The 18,093-nt window shown below is 40.1% G+C and overlaps 3 protein-coding genes across 3 annotated transcripts in view; 2 read left to right on the top strand and 1 right to left on the bottom strand.

Moving 5' to 3' along the window:
• Positions 1-18,093, bottom strand: part of LOC149103707 (uncharacterized) — a 153,962-nt gene that overhangs the window by 2,169 nt on the left and 133,700 nt on the right. The window lies entirely within an intron of this gene.
• Positions 2,638-10,018, top strand: LOC110050071 (tartrate-resistant acid phosphatase type 5-like). The gene is made up of 5 exons (XM_020755940.2): positions 2,638-3,211; positions 5,795-6,016; positions 6,090-6,176; positions 6,704-6,918; positions 7,989-10,018. Exons 1-5 carry the CDS (start codon positions 3,013-3,015, stop codon positions 8,244-8,246), a joined length of 981 nt encoding a protein of 326 aa, XP_020611599.1. The 5' UTR covers positions 2,638-3,012; the 3' UTR covers positions 8,247-10,018.
• LOC110064031 (microfibril-associated glycoprotein 4-like) lies at positions 10,482-17,591 on the top strand. Its single transcript, XM_089273553.1, has 4 exons — positions 10,482-10,808; positions 12,805-12,919; positions 13,018-13,429; positions 17,167-17,591. The coding sequence occupies exons 1-4, from the start codon at positions 10,482-10,484 to the stop codon at positions 17,375-17,377; spliced, it is 1,065 nt and encodes a 354-aa protein (XP_089129679.1). The 3' UTR covers positions 17,378-17,591.

Here is an 18,093-nt window from a genome sequence, read left to right as displayed (position 1 = left end):
AATTAGAATTTTATATCGAAATGGCCTATTTGAAGTTCCTCTTTGTCACTCCGTGTTACGTTAAGAACAAATATATAAACAATAGCCTCCATTAGGTGCGAAATTGTCCGCGGACATTTTCTATTCCGAGAAGCGAGGTACGTAATTTATCTACATTGCATGCCCATAACCACATCGCAGTAAATTAAGTTATGGGAGGTGTTGTAACTACTGTGGCAGCTAAGGTATGCAGCGAGAAACAGGGTAGCACCGTCAACCGGCACCGAGGGAGAAGTGTTGGGCGAAAAGAGCTTCCTCCACCGGATTAAATCAAATTCCGCGAGCGCTAATTACGTATGCAGTGAGAATAGTTAACAGTTTACCAAGAGCATCGCCTGAGAATAACTGTGAGCCTTGAGGAACAGATAATGCCCAAGCACAAATATTCGAGCATATTTTCGTGCCAAATGGAGGTTATTGTATTTATCATCCTTTAAATATTTTTCACAACACGCGCAGTTTTGAAACAGTGGGGAATATCGTCGGATATTTACCCAGTTTTAGCTAAGGAATATTCGGTCACGTGACACGTTTAGACCAATCGCTCGCGAGCAAAAATATTTGATGGATTATAACAATCGGATATTCTCCAGTTTTAGCTGGGCATATTCAGTCAAGCGCACGTGACGGGTTTAGACCAATCACGCAACATCTGCTCCCATAGACGGCGTAAAGAGTCCAGAAAGTGTCTGCCCTGGGGGAGGTATTCGCGGAAAATTTGACCTGGGTGCGAGGCGCGATTCTTAAAACCTGGAGACTAAATTATTCCAGCTTCATTCCTGGATCTGGCCTGGAGACCGGCCTGTTACACATAACATTTTAGACGGGTTTCAAATTCTCAATCTTAATTAACTTACACTTATTTCAAGAGATGGATAAGAACATTGAAAAAAATATACATTTTTAAAAAGAATTATACCATGTCATCTCCACGGTAAAACCAAAGATACCCATCATTCAGACAACTAAATCACTTAAAAACACCCGAAGACAGATGTAGAGTATAGTAAACTTAGATAAAATATCTCTCCGTAAATATTATTTGCCTGCATGTATTGAATTTCTTTTATAAAACATGTTAATTTTCGTTTTGAGCTTCGTCAGAAGCAGTTTAGTTTTTACCCTGGCTTGACAAATTGCAAGTAGCCCTTTTCCTAAATTGCTGCCAATTATAAATTCTCTTGCACAGATGTAAGTATCCTGAAAATGAACCTGACTTTAAACGTCGTTTTCAAATTAAGTTGATAATTCAAAAAGAATTTTTTTTCCCTCAAACGAGGTTAGAGAGGCTAATTTAGGCAAGCAAAAAGAATTTTAACTCGGCAGCCATTCATAAAAAGGATCTATACAAACTCTATAATCATAGCTGGCCATAAACGGTCAGAATAAAAAATAACTATACTGACGTTAGTAATATGAAGGAGTACCCTAGCCAACGGGATCGAAGAGAGAGCAAAAGCAAAACTTAATCGATAAAAAGTTATCAAACAATGTGGCCCCGGATTTGAACGACAAAAATTGGCGGATTGACAGATTTGGCGCCGGCAAACATTACACGGATCGCGTATCGGCGGATTTGCAACCTTTATTCACCCCGCTCTTCTAACAATGCCTTCGTATACCGTTTTCGGTCCCAACAATTTCTGAGATCAGTAAAAGAGTATCAGCTGGTTCCCCAATATCAAATGAATGAGTTGCCAGTAATCGGATACCTGTGTTTGCGGAAAGAACTCTGGGATCGTCAGGGGGCAAACATTGCAAGTCGCTAGAAGGAAATGTATGGCGAAAAGTTGTTTCGACGCCCAAAAACATGGTTTTGGGGAGAGATCAACGCTTTTTCGCCGTTGTTTTATCGCAAATGGATTTTGGCAATGTTGATACATGGAAAATGTAAGTTTTTGTTTGAATAACCGTGAAATAAGGGATAAAATTTACCGATAAACTCCCTTTTGCTTGCGTGAGGTTTGTTGTGAAATACATTGAAGAGAATATTTAAAATTTCAATACACGACTGATCTCGAGAGGCTACCCGGAGCAAATGGTAGAAAAGACCCTCCGAGAAGTTAAATATTAAGACAGAAAAGAAGCTCTAAAACAGAAATCGAAAATTGCAGAAGGAACTACTACCCTTTGTGTCGGGCAATTTCACTCAACCGTCAATACCAAACTTTGGAAAGCATAATCGCGCACAAATGGCACTTTCAAATACAAATACTCAGAGATATATTCAAGGAGCTACCCTTGATCTGTTATAGAAAAGGAAAATTACTGAAATACGTGCTTGTAAAAGCAAAACAAAGGCTTTGAGCAACACAGTAGCCACACAGCATGAGTCGCGCGGACTCATTTGTCATTAAATCAACCCCAGACAGTACAATGATCGCCACCGGGCTTATTTCCAGTACTATTTGTACGACTGAGCTTTCAAATAGCCAAAAGTAGCCTGTACACAACTTAAAAGGCTTTACTGGGTTATTTCCTTTCGATTTATACCTAAATAATTTTGTAATATTTTCAGACCATTACGCGATGTAAATTTCACAATAAACCTCACGCAAGCAACGGAGTTTATCGGTAGATTTGGTCACACATTTCACGGTTATTCAAAGAAAAACTTACATATTCCACATATCAACATTGCCCAAATCCATTTGCGATAAAAACGACGGCGAAAAAGCGTTGATCTCTCTCAAAAATCGTTTTCTTGTACCTCGAAACAACTTTTCGCCATACATTTCCTTCTAGCGACTAGCAATGTTTGCCCCCTGACGATCCCAGAGTTCTTCGCGCAAACACGGGTGTCCGATTACTGGCAACTCATTCATTCGTACAGTTTTTGCGGAGAGTTTCACGTGACGAAAGGAAAGTTGATTGCATGACGTTAGACCTTTGTACCGGAAGTTCGAGTCTATTATAAAACAGAACTGTTTTGATAGCATTTATCCGTTGTCCACTGGAGGTATTCATTTCATCATGGCCAGCTCACAGATTCTTGTCTCATTGCTTGTGTGTGTGACACTTGTACGTTGCGAGGAACTGAGATTTCTTGTGCTCGGTGATTGGGGAGGAGAGAGTGACTGGTGGCCCTACACAACCCCGTACGAGACAGCGGTCAGTAAAGGCATGGGCAAATTAGCAGAACAGCTTGGAACGCAATTCACCGTAGCGCTCGGTAGGCATGAATTTTGTTTGTGCTAGCTAAGAGGAAAGGACGCATAAATCTTAAATTGTACCCAGTTTCACAAAATATTGCCATACATTAGACTGCGTTCCCATGGAATTTTAGAAGAATTTGAGTAATGTTATTTGGTCACTAGTAGAGCGATGATAACGAGGCTAGGGGGGGGGGGGGGCAGGCCAAAGAGTGGACGCATTTTGATATTTAAGACGGCGTAAAACGGTAAGCCTCATGAAAAATGTAAAAAGAACCATGATAATCATTATTTCAAAAGAACAACAAGAACAACATGTTTTAAACGCCTAACCATATACAGGCAAATAGAATTCCTTGTCTTATTTCTTAGAAATTAAAAGTTCCAAATTTCCACATCCCACAGTACAGGACATATGTGTATTTGTGGACCAGACGAATTTATTTCTTGTCAACCGAGAACATATGTTCCCTATACTTTTCATGATTTGGCCATGCTCCACACCAACGGAAATTAACTATTATATTTCCAGTTAATTATTATATTATAATAATTAATTCTAGTTAACCGTGACGAGAAAAAATTACCCGTTAGTCGTAGAAGGGCCAAAAATTTAGCCATTAGGCGTAAAAGCCACTACCCCATTGAGACCCTCAATAAATTGAAATTGAAATTGAAATAGCCTCAAACATCAGTCATACGCAGTCGCTTTCTTATGACTCCGACGTCACGCACCTGGGGAGGCTAAATATATACTGCCAAATTAAAGGATTTCAGTCACGTTATTTTGATTTATTTTGGTGATATCTGTAGCCTGAAGGAAATCTAAGAATAACAGTTTGGAAAACACCGAAGAGATAATAATAAACCTTAAAGGAACAAGGATGGTTAAGGATGGAGAAGATATTTGACACGACCGGATTACAAGCAACGAGTTTGAAAATTCTAGGCTAAATTTCTCAAGATGCGCAAACCGTGACGCCGCTCCTTTAAGGACGGTGCCTACTAATTGCAAAGGTTTTTGCGCCAGGTTAATAACAAAATCGTTGCAAAGCGCTTTTAGCGTATCTGACAGCCTTCCTCTGGTTCAGCTAAAATACAGTCTTAATACCTTTCGCTCACAACCAGAAACTAATCACGTGTTGAATAGACTTGCCACTTCGATTTCATAACATAAAATGTAGGGGTAACCACGCGTTTTTTTAAGTTACTGATCTTTTTTGAAAACTTTTACGGTGCCCGTTACCTTTTTTCCTGTCACCTCCCCAGTAAGTAAGACATTTGCGTATCTCGCACTTGTTTTGCACGCGCACTACGCCATCTGCAGGTACATGTTTACAGTTGGATTTCAGAATAATTTTCGACAGATAACAGCTACGTTTTCAGCTGGAAGACGTAAACAAGTAGTGGTTAGCGATATGCTGCTATTCTGTTGTTCCTGGTGTAAGCACAGGTTCATTAAACTTGATTTGGTCACAGTAGGAAAATTTTGCTTTCATTTTAGTCGTGTACGTGATAGCGTAGTTGATTGCGTCAAATGTCAGCCCCAGCGCGCGTGTGGAGCTAAACCATGGCTTGCGTGATGCGCAGAAAGTGTGCGCACTAACAAAAGTAGGCACCGTCCTTAAGGAATGTTTTGACCACATCCTGCGGAACTCGCTCGAATCTCAATAGAAGAACCTTAGGATATAACAGCAAGGAGAATCAACCTGATTTTCACGGCCATTCTACAGTTTTTTCAGTGTTGCATTCCTCGTTCTTTCCGTGCGCATGCGACACTACAAAGTGAAAAGATAACATCAGTCAAGAATAAAGAAGGCAATAAGGCAAGCGCTCGTCATATGTGGAAACCCAAAGTTAGATGTCCAATTTCTTTCCTGCAGGTTAGTGAGGGACCCGCACTTAAAAAAAAATATCAAGATGTACTGCTAAAGATATGTACCCTGTGAGACAGAGATTGTCTTCTCTCTCTGCTCGGCGAGAGACGAGAGGGAACCTCAAAGCTAGAGAGTCAAATATTCAACAAAAAGCTTCTTTTGAACCAAGCAAATTGACGGACAAAAATGCTATCAAATGCGAGATTTTTGATCAAGCAGATTGGCTTGTTATAGGCCACTGTGGTGTGGAAAAAATTCCAAACTTGCAAATGCCCTCAAGATATGCTATGTTAAGGGAATGTGGATTACCTTATTATTTGTTCTTATACGCGACCCAAACTATCTGTAAGTTGTTACAGAACGCTAGACTGCGAGCAGTCTCTCTTTTGTTCGGAAATCCGCAGAGAAGAACGTAAAACAAGTGAACGCGCGCGCGTGACTGCGAGCGTGACATGCGAGCTGCGAGTAGCGCTACTTGCGGCAACAAGCTTCGCGTGTCACCCTCGCACGCTCACGATCACTCACTTCTAATGTTCTTCTTTACGTTTTTCTCCACGGATTTTTGAGCAAAAGAGAGACTGCTCGCAGTCTAACAAAGCGCCAACGTGTCTCTTGCTTAGAAGAGGTTCTTGGTCAAACACTCAATCGATAAGTGTTAGAGAGTATGGTCGGAAACACCACAGCTTTAAGGGAAAATAAATATATTTATCCAGTGACTTCTCTCAGGTGATAACTTCTATGACCAAGGAGTAAAAAACGTCGATGACAGGAGGTTTCAAGAAACATTTGAAGATGTGTTCACCGCCAAGTCGCTGATGACTCCATGGTATTTTTGCGCGGGAAATCATGATCACCTTGGCAACGCGTCAGCCCAGATTGCATACAGTTCCCGATCTGAGCGCTGGAATTTTCCAGCCCTGTATTACACCAAGTCTTGGACAATCCCTGGTAAGAAAATGTTATGCTCTCGATAATTGACCCTCTTTGTGGTTGATTAATCCCAATTGCCTTTCTTTTTAAGGTTCTGAGAAGGAATTGCAGTTGGTTCTTGTGGACACAGTGCTACTTTGTGGTATCACTGATGACAGCTCAATTACACAACCTGAAGGTATCATTTAATGTATCATTTAATGTCATTAAAAGAGTAATGGGTTTGGACCTAAGATAGATAGAGCTAGCTAGTACGTGCGCACTCTTGCACCTTGAACCCTTGCACAGGATATACAGGTAATGCATTGACCAAGCTTGTTCAGTCAAGATGGCTGGATATTGGCCAAGTTTTTTTTTTTTGCGTGTTTATGGACCGAGACGGAGTTGCGGTCCATAAACACGCAAAAACGAACGAACGAGGCCAATATCCAGACATCTTGACCGCACAAGCTTGGTCAATAAAGGATTTATTATATGGAAAAAGAAACACTTTTTTTCTTGCGAGACACAGCAGACAATCCCGAGCGGACAAGATAGCGCCATCTTGCTCGCTTGGGTAGCCAATCACAGCACAACACGGATCTAGCCATATAATAATTTTGTAACATCATAACAGACATGCAGCGCCTTAATCTGTAAAGGAATCTACAGAACTGGAGCTAAGAATGCTCAGAAATCATTTTTTTTTTTCGCATCAAATTTTAGGGCCTCTGTCAATCGAGGATGCCGAAACGCAGTGGGATTGGCTGGAGTCGACTCTTCGTTCATCAACAGCTCATTATCTGATTGTGGGAGGCCATTACCCAGTGTGGTCCATTGCTGAGCATGGTCCCACTAAATGTTTAGTTGACCGACTGAGACCCTTGTTACAAACCTATCACGTGACTGCCTATATCAATGGACACGATCACAATCTTCAGGTGAGTGTGTTCTTTCATCAGATTTAACGTTGAAAGGTCTCGTGTTGCATTTTTGCTGCTTTCTTTAGCCTGTGCAGCTGGTGCGCTATTAAAAAATGGCGTGAGTTGGAGTAGCGCGTAAGAACGAGAAGACGTGCGCGGGCGCAAATGAAATAAAGGAGAGCACTCTTTCTTTTTCGCAGCGATTGTCTTTTTGCTCTCTCGCGTAGCTTGCGAGCTGGCTCACGTTGGAGCACAAGCACGCGCGACGTAACCGCGAGCGCGAAATCGAGCGGCGAAGCCGCGAGACGAGAAAGTTGGCGCTCCTTCACCAGGCTCCTAATTCCCGCCGGATCGCTCTGCTCTTCGCCGCTCGAGCGCGTGACTCAAAGGAATTTTTGTTTTGCTTTACATATAACATTGACAAATGTCAATGTTATATATAAAGCAAAAAAAAAAAAAATTTATGCGGAACGCGAAAAGGCCTATGTACGAGTTTAGCGCTACAGTGTTACGCAGGACTTGAAAGTAGCGGTTTTCTCTGTAAGGTCGCGTAAGAAATAACAACAGGGGACAAAGGTAAACTACTCGTTCTTTTCATTTCTTTATTTACTCTCTTCCTATTCAACAAGATTGTGTGCTCCCTGTGGTCATCCTAGAGTTCCAAGAGTGCTTCCTATTATCAAAACAACAGATAAGGCCAGGGAAAATAATATTTAAACTATCATGAGTTGACCTAATCGTGATGCCTACTAGCTCGTCTTTTGATAAACATTTTTCCTTTCCGCCGGTCAAGACGTTCTGGTGAGGTTTCGTCTTCCAGCCTATTTCAGCACAAATGGCGCAGGTCGTTCGTCAGGTTTTCATTGAGAAAAATGTTCTGTCACGTTGCGAAACTCAGATACAAGTGTTATACGTAGTGAAATAATTGCGAAATAATTAACCTAACTTCATCCTCATCAGCTATAATCTCATAGAAGCTCGAGGTAATAATTTAATTATTAAGTAGTATCGGCAAAAGCCACTTTACTAACTCTATTCAACTTATGTCTTTCCTTATACTTGGCATTTTCCTGAATGACGACTTGTAGCACCTGAAAGAGCCGACCTCCACTGTTGCGTATTTTGTTATTGGAGCAGGCGCCATAGTAGATTACGACACTAGCAACAAAGATAAAGTACCTGAAGGTAGCTCGCTGTTTTTCTGGGCTGACTACTTCAGAGGTGGAGGATTTGCAGTGGTACACGTCGCGGTCAATAACATGACGGTAGAGATGATGGACTGTTATGGAACTTCCCTTTACAAGACACAGCTCTATCCTCGTCAATTAACGAACTTTAATTCTTAATTTTTCCATCCACCGGCCAAAACATATGAAACATTTTAACTTACATTTTTACAAAGAGGCTTTTTTAATCTGTCAAATTTTTTCAACTGTTTTTACTCCTTTTTGTTGTAAAGCGCCTTGAATGATTAGTCGATTGGCGCTGTAGAAATGTCACGGTTATTATTAATAATCCGCGGGAATTAGAACCAGTAAGATGGCCTTGCTGTTAGCTGAAACAGTACTATCCCATGGGGTCCAAATATAGGAAACATCTCCCTCTGCCCTTGCGAACTTGTAGCCTGCAAACAGGCTCCCGGTTGGTTTCAGAGCGAGCTAGCCGAGTGTAGAACAGGGCGAGCGGGACGAGCCGAGAGCTGTCTGGTGACGAGGGAGTGCACGGGGGAGCCTGTAGACATTCCATTGATGGCGCCGTTCCGTGATACCAGCTCCTGGTATCAAGATCTGATTGGTTGAATCGATGACTGTTGACAGCTTTGAGAAGCTTTGAGATAAATATTTGACAGATCTTGACAACTGCATGTAAATTTGCATAATTCTTGCCGCGACCGACAAAGATGGCTTCTGCGTGCAATTTACAGTTCACTGACGTGGAATTCGAGGCAGCTTTGAGCAATTCTTTGCAACATTTTCATCACATCTCTGTGTAAAATGGGGTTGACTAGCATACACGACTTCTACGGTTCGTGACATTTGTACATTTGCCGTTCTCTGTTCGGTCACTCGACCTTTCTTGTCGCTTCACTCGTGTTCATGAAGGGCACTTCATGTTGTGTAATAAGGAGGAATTTTAAGTGGAGTTGAGCCGTTAGATCGTGCTATGGCAAATTTTTATAGGTCATAGGTCTGCATGGTTTCCGCTGTTATGTGCATGTCGGCTTGTTGTTACTGTACAAGAATAAACCACGCGAACGACATGCCCGGCACAAGAAAGGCAAGACAATTCAGGGAAATTCATTCCACGGTCTAAACAATGTCCTAGCTTTTCAACTTCGGCAGCCAAAACCACACTCTCTTGACCAGAAACCCCAGTCAGTTCTTTGTTTTTTACCCTGTTAAAAACTGACACCACCGGCACTCTTTTCCCTTCAAGCGGATTTAATAACTTTTTGCAGAAACGGCAAATACGTTCCCGTTCGCCTTGCATTTCCCCTTACCGCAAAACCCGCGTGCGGTAGAATGCTATAAAAAGCCGATATATCAGCGCGGGAAAAACCATCAATTTTGACAGGTTTAATTACCTACTTGACTGATTTGTAACAGGCTAATCACCAAGGGGCGGAACGGCGTATCAAAAACAATGTCTACAGGCTCCCCCGCGTCCGACTCGCTTCGCTCGCGGATTCACGCTCCGACTCCCACTTGCTTCGCTCACGGAATCACGCTTTCGCTCGCCGAATTTTTTTTCCGCCCTCACTGGGAGCCTGTTCGCAGGCTAGCGAACTTGATAATACCTTAACTGACTAGCTGTATCCTTCATAAGCTCGTATAGTTCTTTTTTTCAGTTCTTTGATCACTGATTACTTTGACAACATGCTTGGGCGTACGTACATCGAGTTATGCGTGCGCGCGGGAAGTTTGGAGAGCACGAAAGAGAAGAGTTGCTCGAGGCGTAGCCGAGAGCTACTCTAGCTTCTTGAAACCAGCCCTTTGTAATGCTTTTGTAAATATAGTTTTCAGGATTTGCGTGCGTGTTGCAAATGAGAATACACTTTGTACCACCAACCTCATAAACTGTCATGAATAAACAAGACAACTTCTGCATCTGGTGCTGATATCAGTTGTAACTGTGTTATTAGTTTCAACTATTTGAGCACTATCCGAAACAAACTTACATTTTTTGCAAGCGACAAATCAAACGTTTTAAATGTGTTTAAACTGGGCAACGTAAATTCATTATTTTCTCAGAGCCACCTGCCAAGTGTTCCCGTTTTAATGTCCTTAATTACCAAACAAGCGTTTTGTGCGTCGCAAAATCTCGTCAATTTTGAACTGAAGTAAGGGAGACAAGTAATAAAAAATAACAATTTTTCTCTTTTTTCTCCGTTGTGGCAGTTAATAAAAACAAACAACAAAGTAACCATTAAATAAAAGTAAAAAATACGCTAACATCAGCTGGATCATAACGGCATTGTCCAGTAATTATCTACACGCATACCTCGATTCAATTTAACTGAGCTGGCTAAGCCTTAATCCCCTATTTAAGTCAAAACGTTGACATTCCTTTGTCGACAGGAAATGCATGCCTTGATGATATTTCTCCTTGGCACAGCCACAGCCGTGTTTGGAATCAGCCGTATTTCACAGCCCAGTTTTAAAGCTGGTAACTTTGCTAAGGCGATGGAAGGATGGAAGTTAAATGGAAGCGTGATAAGCGAAACAAAAGTGGACTCGGAAAGTTCTTGTCGGTTGGAGTGCGTGGAGGAAAAACAATGTCAGTCTTACAACTTTGGAACGGTGGAGGACAGCTCTGGGAGATTCTTATGTCAACTGAGCGACTCTGATCGATTTGTTGGTCGCGTTAACTTCTCAGAAGTTGAAGATTTTCGTTACAGAGGAATAAAGGTAATCATTGAACCATGCTGACCTCTCTCGACAAGCGCTTAGAAGACTTTTTAAAATATCTATAGATTTGTCGTTATCATTCGTGTGAAGGTAGCCCCTCTCCTTCTAATTAGAAGTACTTTTGAGCCTGTAATAATTCGAATTTAGCCTTACCCAAATAAGCAAGCTGTCTCTTAAAGTTTACGACGAATCACGATGTAATGACCTTTCTGAAGACAACATTGAATATTTGACAAAACTATAAATCAAGTCATGTTGTATATTTATCAAACGATAGCTGGCAATCAAACTATACCCAGAATTTTGAAATAAAATGAATTGTCGAGTTTTTTTGCGACCTCTAAATACGAGCGTCCGAATCACCTTTTGAAAGCTACAAGTCAAAGCGAATTTTGTTTTTCGCCGGCTTGTTTAATAAATTTGTCCCTCAGTTTCGGGACCCAAATAAAAAAATGTCTGCGATTTACCATATTCAATTTCAGTGAAAATTAGCGAAGCATTTCCGAAATAGAATTTAAAAAAATATGGAGTGATCATAGCAAAATGACTCTTGGAGATATAATATTCGGAAATAAAAAATTCGCCCACACGTTTTTTGTGTTTTGTATGTCAAACTAGCTACTGTCCGAACAAATTCCTTTTGACTTGATAGCCTTCAAAAGGGACCCAAAAGCCGGATGATTCGAACGTTCGCGTTTAGAGGTCGTGAAAAATTCGACAATTAACCGCATTCTAAAATTTTGGTATAGATTGATAGCCAGCTCTATAAGCTTTAATCATTTGATATAGAGGCTTAGATATCTACAGAAGGTATACGGTAACCCTAATTAAATCAAGCGCCGGTAGTTATGGACTACAAGTTATCTTAGACTGAGTTACTCGGCCAGAGTAGATAGTATATAATTATTTACTAGTATTTGTACATAATGTTCCCTCTATAAGTTAAACTGAGAAAGCAAAGAAAACAAAAACAACAACAAAAAACAACAACAACAACAGCAACGCCTAAATGTTTTCGACTCACTTAAGCAATCTTCAGGATTTAAATTAATTACCCTCTCAACTTGCGCTGCGTGAGTTATTTGTCCTTCTAAGTGAATTCAGACGGAAGAGAGCTCGCAATAAAGGATTTCTTAAGTGTTTTTAGCGTTAGAATCAGCAGGCCTTCAATTATCTTGCGGCGTTGGACAGAGCATTGTACCGTACATAGAATTTGCCACTCATACTCTTGAAATAGATCTCAATCTGTTTACCACCCACGGAACAAACCACCTCATTCTTTAAAGTAAGAATTTATTTATTGCACAGCGTTATTCTTGAACCAACGAAGACTAATAATGAAAAACGTTTTTCATCGGCAATCACGTAAGCACAGATGACCTTTGCCGACAACGTTAAACTAAAAGGTCGCAACCTTAATCATTTTTTTTGAAAAAACAAAAAACAAAAAAGCAAACAAAAGCTAGCTCCAGGAGTTGTCAGAGATGTTTTATAAAGTCGAAAAAAAAAAAATTTTAAATTATAAATGTAATTACAAGTTTAAAAACTCTGATTACCCCAAGCCAAATGCTGTAAACCACACTGTATTTGTACTCCGTTCTGGAGGCTGCAGTAGAAATGAATCAAATGACCTTCGTTTTTGTATTGAGCTCTAACATAGTTATCGATCCAAATTCAGTTTCAAATTCCTTTCAAGAAAAATTATAGAACGTGTTATCCGTCACTTGTGCGTAAAATTGACAAGATTCATCCGGCGACTTTCAAAGTGCGCTTCGTACTGAACCGCATTCTGTATGTAGCTGTAAAAAATGGATACTGTTAACGTAACAGTTTGTTACGTTGTTTAAGAAACAACGCCTTGACGACATAATGAAAACGGTCCATTGTTAAACAGCAGGATACAAGCGCACCAACCCTCTAACTCAAATTTGACTGTTGACACTTGCTTTGTGCTGGTGTATGGTTTTTGAGCTAATTTTGTTTTGGTTTCAAACAGAGCATCTGTGAGACGGACAGGTCTCCCTGCGGGGAGAACACACTGTGTATTCCCGACTATCAAGAAAAAAGGGTGCGATGCAAATGCAGGGAAGGCTATACGGGAAAACCATGCAGTAAGTGAAATATCTCATGATATTCTTGCCGCTGGGTTAAGGCTTATTAAAAATAGATACTTAAATTGAATTTATTATTATTATTTTTTTATCAACAGAACCCAAAAGCTGCGTTCTACTCCTTCAAGATGGTTTCACATCCAGTGGCGTGTACACCATCAATCCAGATGGCGGCAAACCAATGCAAGTGTTGTGTGACATGGTCACGGACGGTGGAGGCTGGACAGTCTTTCAGAGGCGCTTGGACGGCTCTGTTGACTTCTTTCTTGGATGGGAATCCTACAAAAATGGTTTTGGAAATCTGAAGGGAGAGTTCTGGCTCGGAAACGACAATCTTCACCGTTTGACGGCTGCTGGTAACGTCTCACTGAGAGTCGATTTGGAGGATTTTGAAGACGACATCAGATACGCTGAGTACACGACTTTTAAGGTTGCAGACGAGGGAGATAAGTACCGGCTTTTGATTGGAGGATACAATGGTACAGCTGGTGATTCGCTTTTATATCATAAGTAAGATGTTACGAATTGAAATTCGTTATTTGGTACACGTTTTGTAATTGTAGTCAACTTTAAAGTCAGCTTTTAGTCAGCTTGTTTATTGTATCTTTAGTCAGGTTGTGAATATAGCAATCTTGAACGTGTTTGCCTAAGACTGGTACATTTAAGAACAATGCTAGTAGTATTTGGGATATTGAGATAACTCCCTTTGTTAAACCAAAATGTCGAGACCATGACCAAGATTTCAGAGCGTTCTCTATTTCATTAGTGTAAAATAAAACTGAAGACATTGACTACTGTGAATTTAAGGTTACAGTATACCTTCAGATCGGCAATTTTCTTCAAATTTGGATTTTTGGTTCAAAGTAATGGTCGAAGAGTAATCTCTAATTTCTGAAAACAAAATTGAAAAAAAACTCAATATTGGCGGAGAAATGGAGGTTTTACGTTACGGCCGGAAGTAAAAGTTCCCTCTTGATTGACAGCCCTATAACGTGTACGCAATCAACCGAGACTACTTTCGCGGGAATATATGGATACCACGAATTGGCTGGCTACTCAGATCCAAGCATTTTTCGTATTAGATGTAATTCTATTAAGTTACAAGTAAACATGGACCACGGAAAACTCTGTTTACCAGTTCGAGAAAGCGAAGAACGAATGAAAACACATCAATGAGTGAAGAAGCGAAAGTTGGCCTCGCGGATGAAGCTATAGCTATCGTATCAAGTGGGCAAAAAGATCGAGTCAAGAGTAGAGAAAGATTCTGTAAAAATTTGGGAACTCGACAGCTATAACAGCGACGTGTACATTGACTCTTTTGTTGAGTCCGATACCGATGAGTCGCCCAACTCATTGAGATCCATTGGAATATTATCCATGCACATTTGCTCCGCCGCGCTTCCTTTTGTTCAGTTTGTTCTCGTCGCCTAGCCACTCTAGCGTTCGTATCCTTTTTCGTCTTCCCCATTTTGCCAGACCAGCTTAAAGAAAAACCGAGCTACAGAAAAATTATCTCTCCGCCTTGAGCGCATTACGAAACGCAAGGGTTTTTTCGAGATTCACGCGTAAATTTCACCGCGAGTTAATGGTAGTAAATTTTCCAAGCGCTGATTGGCTCTGTGATCTGAGAACCCAGTTGAAGGCGTTTGTGGGCGGAGTTTGTTTGCGAAGCAAGAGATTTTTCTTAGCGCTGTTTTCTCGAATAAATTTTTTTGCTTGAAGCAGACACTTTAAAGAGTTACAACTCAAAGGGGATTTGTTTGATTGCCCTCAAATTTGGACAGTAGCTAGATTAACATATAAAAAACAAAAACGTATCTGCGAATTGTTTATTTCGAAATATTTTTTCTCCGAGAGCAATTTTTGTACGATCACTTCACTTTTTTAAATCCTATTTTGAAAATGTTCTGTAACTTTTTACTGCAATTGAATGTGGCAAAACGCAGACACGCTTTTTTAGCGCTTTTTGTCCTGAAACCGAGGAAAAAAATAAATTGGCGAAAAACAAAATTCGCTTTGACTTGTAGCTTCCAAAAGGTGATTAGGGCGCTCGCATTTAGTGGCCGTGAAAAAATCGGCACTTCATTTTATTTCAAAAGTTTTGGTATGGTTTGTTAGCCAGCTCTATAAGCTTTAATTTGATATGGGGGTTTAGGTATCTACAGCTTAAACCGGACGCGCTACATCGCTTGGACGTGAGACACCCCTGAAGGTATACGGTAACCTTAACAAATTGACGTCAGATTTTTATGCGTCTGTCCTCTTATTAATGCTAAATTACATTATAACATTGTCAAAGTGGCTGTGGAACAACGAGCCGTAGGCAAGTGGTTCCGCAGTCAAATTTTGACAATGTTATAACGCAATTTATCATCAATAAGAGGACAGACGCATAAAAAACTGGCGTCAATTTGTTTTTTACAATAGCAAGACCCTAAAATGGTTAAATGTCGGGAATAAATGAAGGAAAATACGCCGTTAACTTGCCGTAAACAAAGATAAGTGAATTTTATTCACAAGGACGCGAACATTGTCAATAGCTTTTCTCGCTTTTTGATTTGCTACTTAAAAAAGTCAATAAAATCCCATTGGTTAAAAAGTTGACAGTTCGACAGCTGAAAGTTGAACTGTTGAAAGCTTGCATAAATTAAAATTTTATCCGTCTGTACTCTTATTGATGATAAATATAAGGCAATCAGCGCGCGAGAAATTAGGCAGTTATTGTAAAAAATTTCTTTTAATCTCGAACTCAGTTGCGAATCAAGGTAATTGTATCCAGGAATACTTGTCTCCCTCAAAATGGGAACTCTATTTCTATAAGAATTTCAGATGATCTAAACTACGTTAGTGGCTAGCCAGATTTGATTCAACATGCCCAAGTCTCACCAAGTGTACCTAATTCGATGAAGAAAATGTCACTTCGTTCATATTGGACAACTGCAAGGACGGCCTCTATACAAAAAAGTTAAATAACTGCACGCTATTCTCAAAATATTACCTTAAGGTCATTCCTCACATTTGCATTGCGCATCCTTACTGCGCATAATTTATGGCGTCATTAGCGCGCGCTCGTGCACGCGCATATTGAAAACATGCCGGATTTCCCTTGATATTGAGCTCTTTCAGTTGAAAAATGGCTCTAGCTCACCAACGAGCACGGGCACCCCAATTTTTTTTCCAGTCATTGTAATCAACTAATCATAAGCTTCGCATGAGGGAAGACTGATCTAATTTCTATTGCTGAAAATTGAATAAATAAGAAAAATAGCAGATACACTGTGGTCTTTTCTATTTTGCAGTCGGTAACCACGTCAAGAAATTTGGTTCAAATTTTTAATCAAGGATTTAGCTTTCTGTCTGAATCAAACTTAAAATGTTTATTTGTGTCCGACACAATGTATTGACTGTAGTTTAATCCGTTTTCTTATGAGTCGGGGCTCACAAAGATTTTACAATTACTGGGAATGCGTTTCTATAATAAGCATTAAATAATGCCAAAATGGGGCATTTTCAATGCCTTACTGCTCCTTAATGAACATGGGCACCCCCCTTTTTTATTTCAAAATTGAAGTTAGCAAATGACAAATATTCAGTGGACAAAGTTTGAACAAAAATCCATTGTCACTTTTATTTCAGAGGAATTACCTTAACTAGCAGAATCGTAATGAAATGGACATAGATCTAGACCTGAATGAATTAATAAGAAGGCTTCAACCATATGTGGAAATAAATTGTAAAACCATAGTTATTAACTCTTTTTGTTGCTTGCCTAATTTGGTAAATTTGAAAGCAAATTGCACTTTAATGTTGCTAGCCTATATTTTGTGTCAGTTTTTGTGCACGCGTTTTCGTAATATTTTTATCCCTTAAATTTCTTAAACATTCTAGACAAGAAGAGCAATTAACTTCAAACATCAAGTTACGGCCTAGGTGTCCTGCGGGGTACGATGAGGGATGAGATCAAGTTATGGGTGTACCAAAACGTTTTACAAACAGGCTAAAGACTAAGAAGAAGGTTTCGCCAAATTGCAGTTCTGTAACCCAGTAACAGTACGAATCAACTGTGTGAAAATTATATATTTAGTATGCATCTACCAAGTTGGTGACAAACTTTTACTTTTCTCCTCTACTCGTATCGGTCCTCAGCCATAAAAGTCAGTTTTAAGGTACCCGCTTAGATCAGGCAATATACTTTATGCTCAGTGAAAGCAATCAATAGCACTGAACGGTTTCTTATTCTTTCATAGTAACCAGCCGTACTCCACGAAGGATTCAGACAGTTCTGGTGGCTGTCCTCAGACGCATAAGGGAGCCTGGTGGTACAAGACTTGTCACGGATCGAATCTCAACGGATTATACCTTGAAGGATCCCATTCTTCTTTTGCTGACGGAGTTAACTGGAATAGCTTTAGAGGGGTTGAGTACTCACTGAAACGTACTGAGATGAAAGTGAAGTAACGCCCGAGGGTTAAAAAAACGTTGTACGAGGGCAGAGCTACCTTAAATTTTCAAATCTTTGAATTGTCTATGAGCTACCCCTGCAAGCATTCCATATTTACTCCACTCTCTTCACATTTTGCACAAATTAGGCTTTGTGGTGCTTGAGGAGCTCTTGAGGCCCTCAACATGTAACTTTCAGAGTATTACAATTATGGCAATTAAACTTGGACGATTTATAGTACGTCCAAAAATATTTCCTCGTTTTTCGCAGCATGGAATGATGACGTCCTAAGTCGTAGAAAAGTGCTATTTTGTCTGAACAGCCGCAATCTTGGATATCCGCCATCTTGAATTTCATGACTTTTACATAACGTTACAAAAACTATCAAAAACAGGCCAAAAGTGGTCAAAATCGATAGCAAGAGCGAAATCTATCTAAAAAGTAAAGGTTAAACTTTGTTTCATTAAAAACAAGAAAGACCAAAACTTAATGAACATACCTGTCCAAATATGATTGCTCTTGAGTTCCTTCAATTTCTGAAAACAGGTACACCACAATGAACAGACCTTACATTAAAGAGCGATATAAAATTATTGATTTCCAGCGATTGAGGGTGGTTCCATAGAGTAACCTTTTGTAGTATTGTGCGTGCTAGTGTTATATTTTGAAAGCTGTTCTTTTTACGTTTCCTTTTACACCTAGTTCACACTAGTTTATCAAATGTTAAAAGCCA

This window comes from Orbicella faveolata, unplaced genomic scaffold, assembly GCF_042242905.1.
Source record: "Orbicella faveolata isolate gen_17 unplaced genomic scaffold, um_ofav_v1 contig_35, whole genome shotgun sequence".
NCBI classification, from domain to species: Eukaryota; Metazoa; Cnidaria; class Anthozoa; order Scleractinia; family Merulinidae; genus Orbicella; species Orbicella faveolata.
Note: the sequence above shows the minus strand (reverse complement) of the source record. Positions and strands in the feature narration are given on the sequence as shown.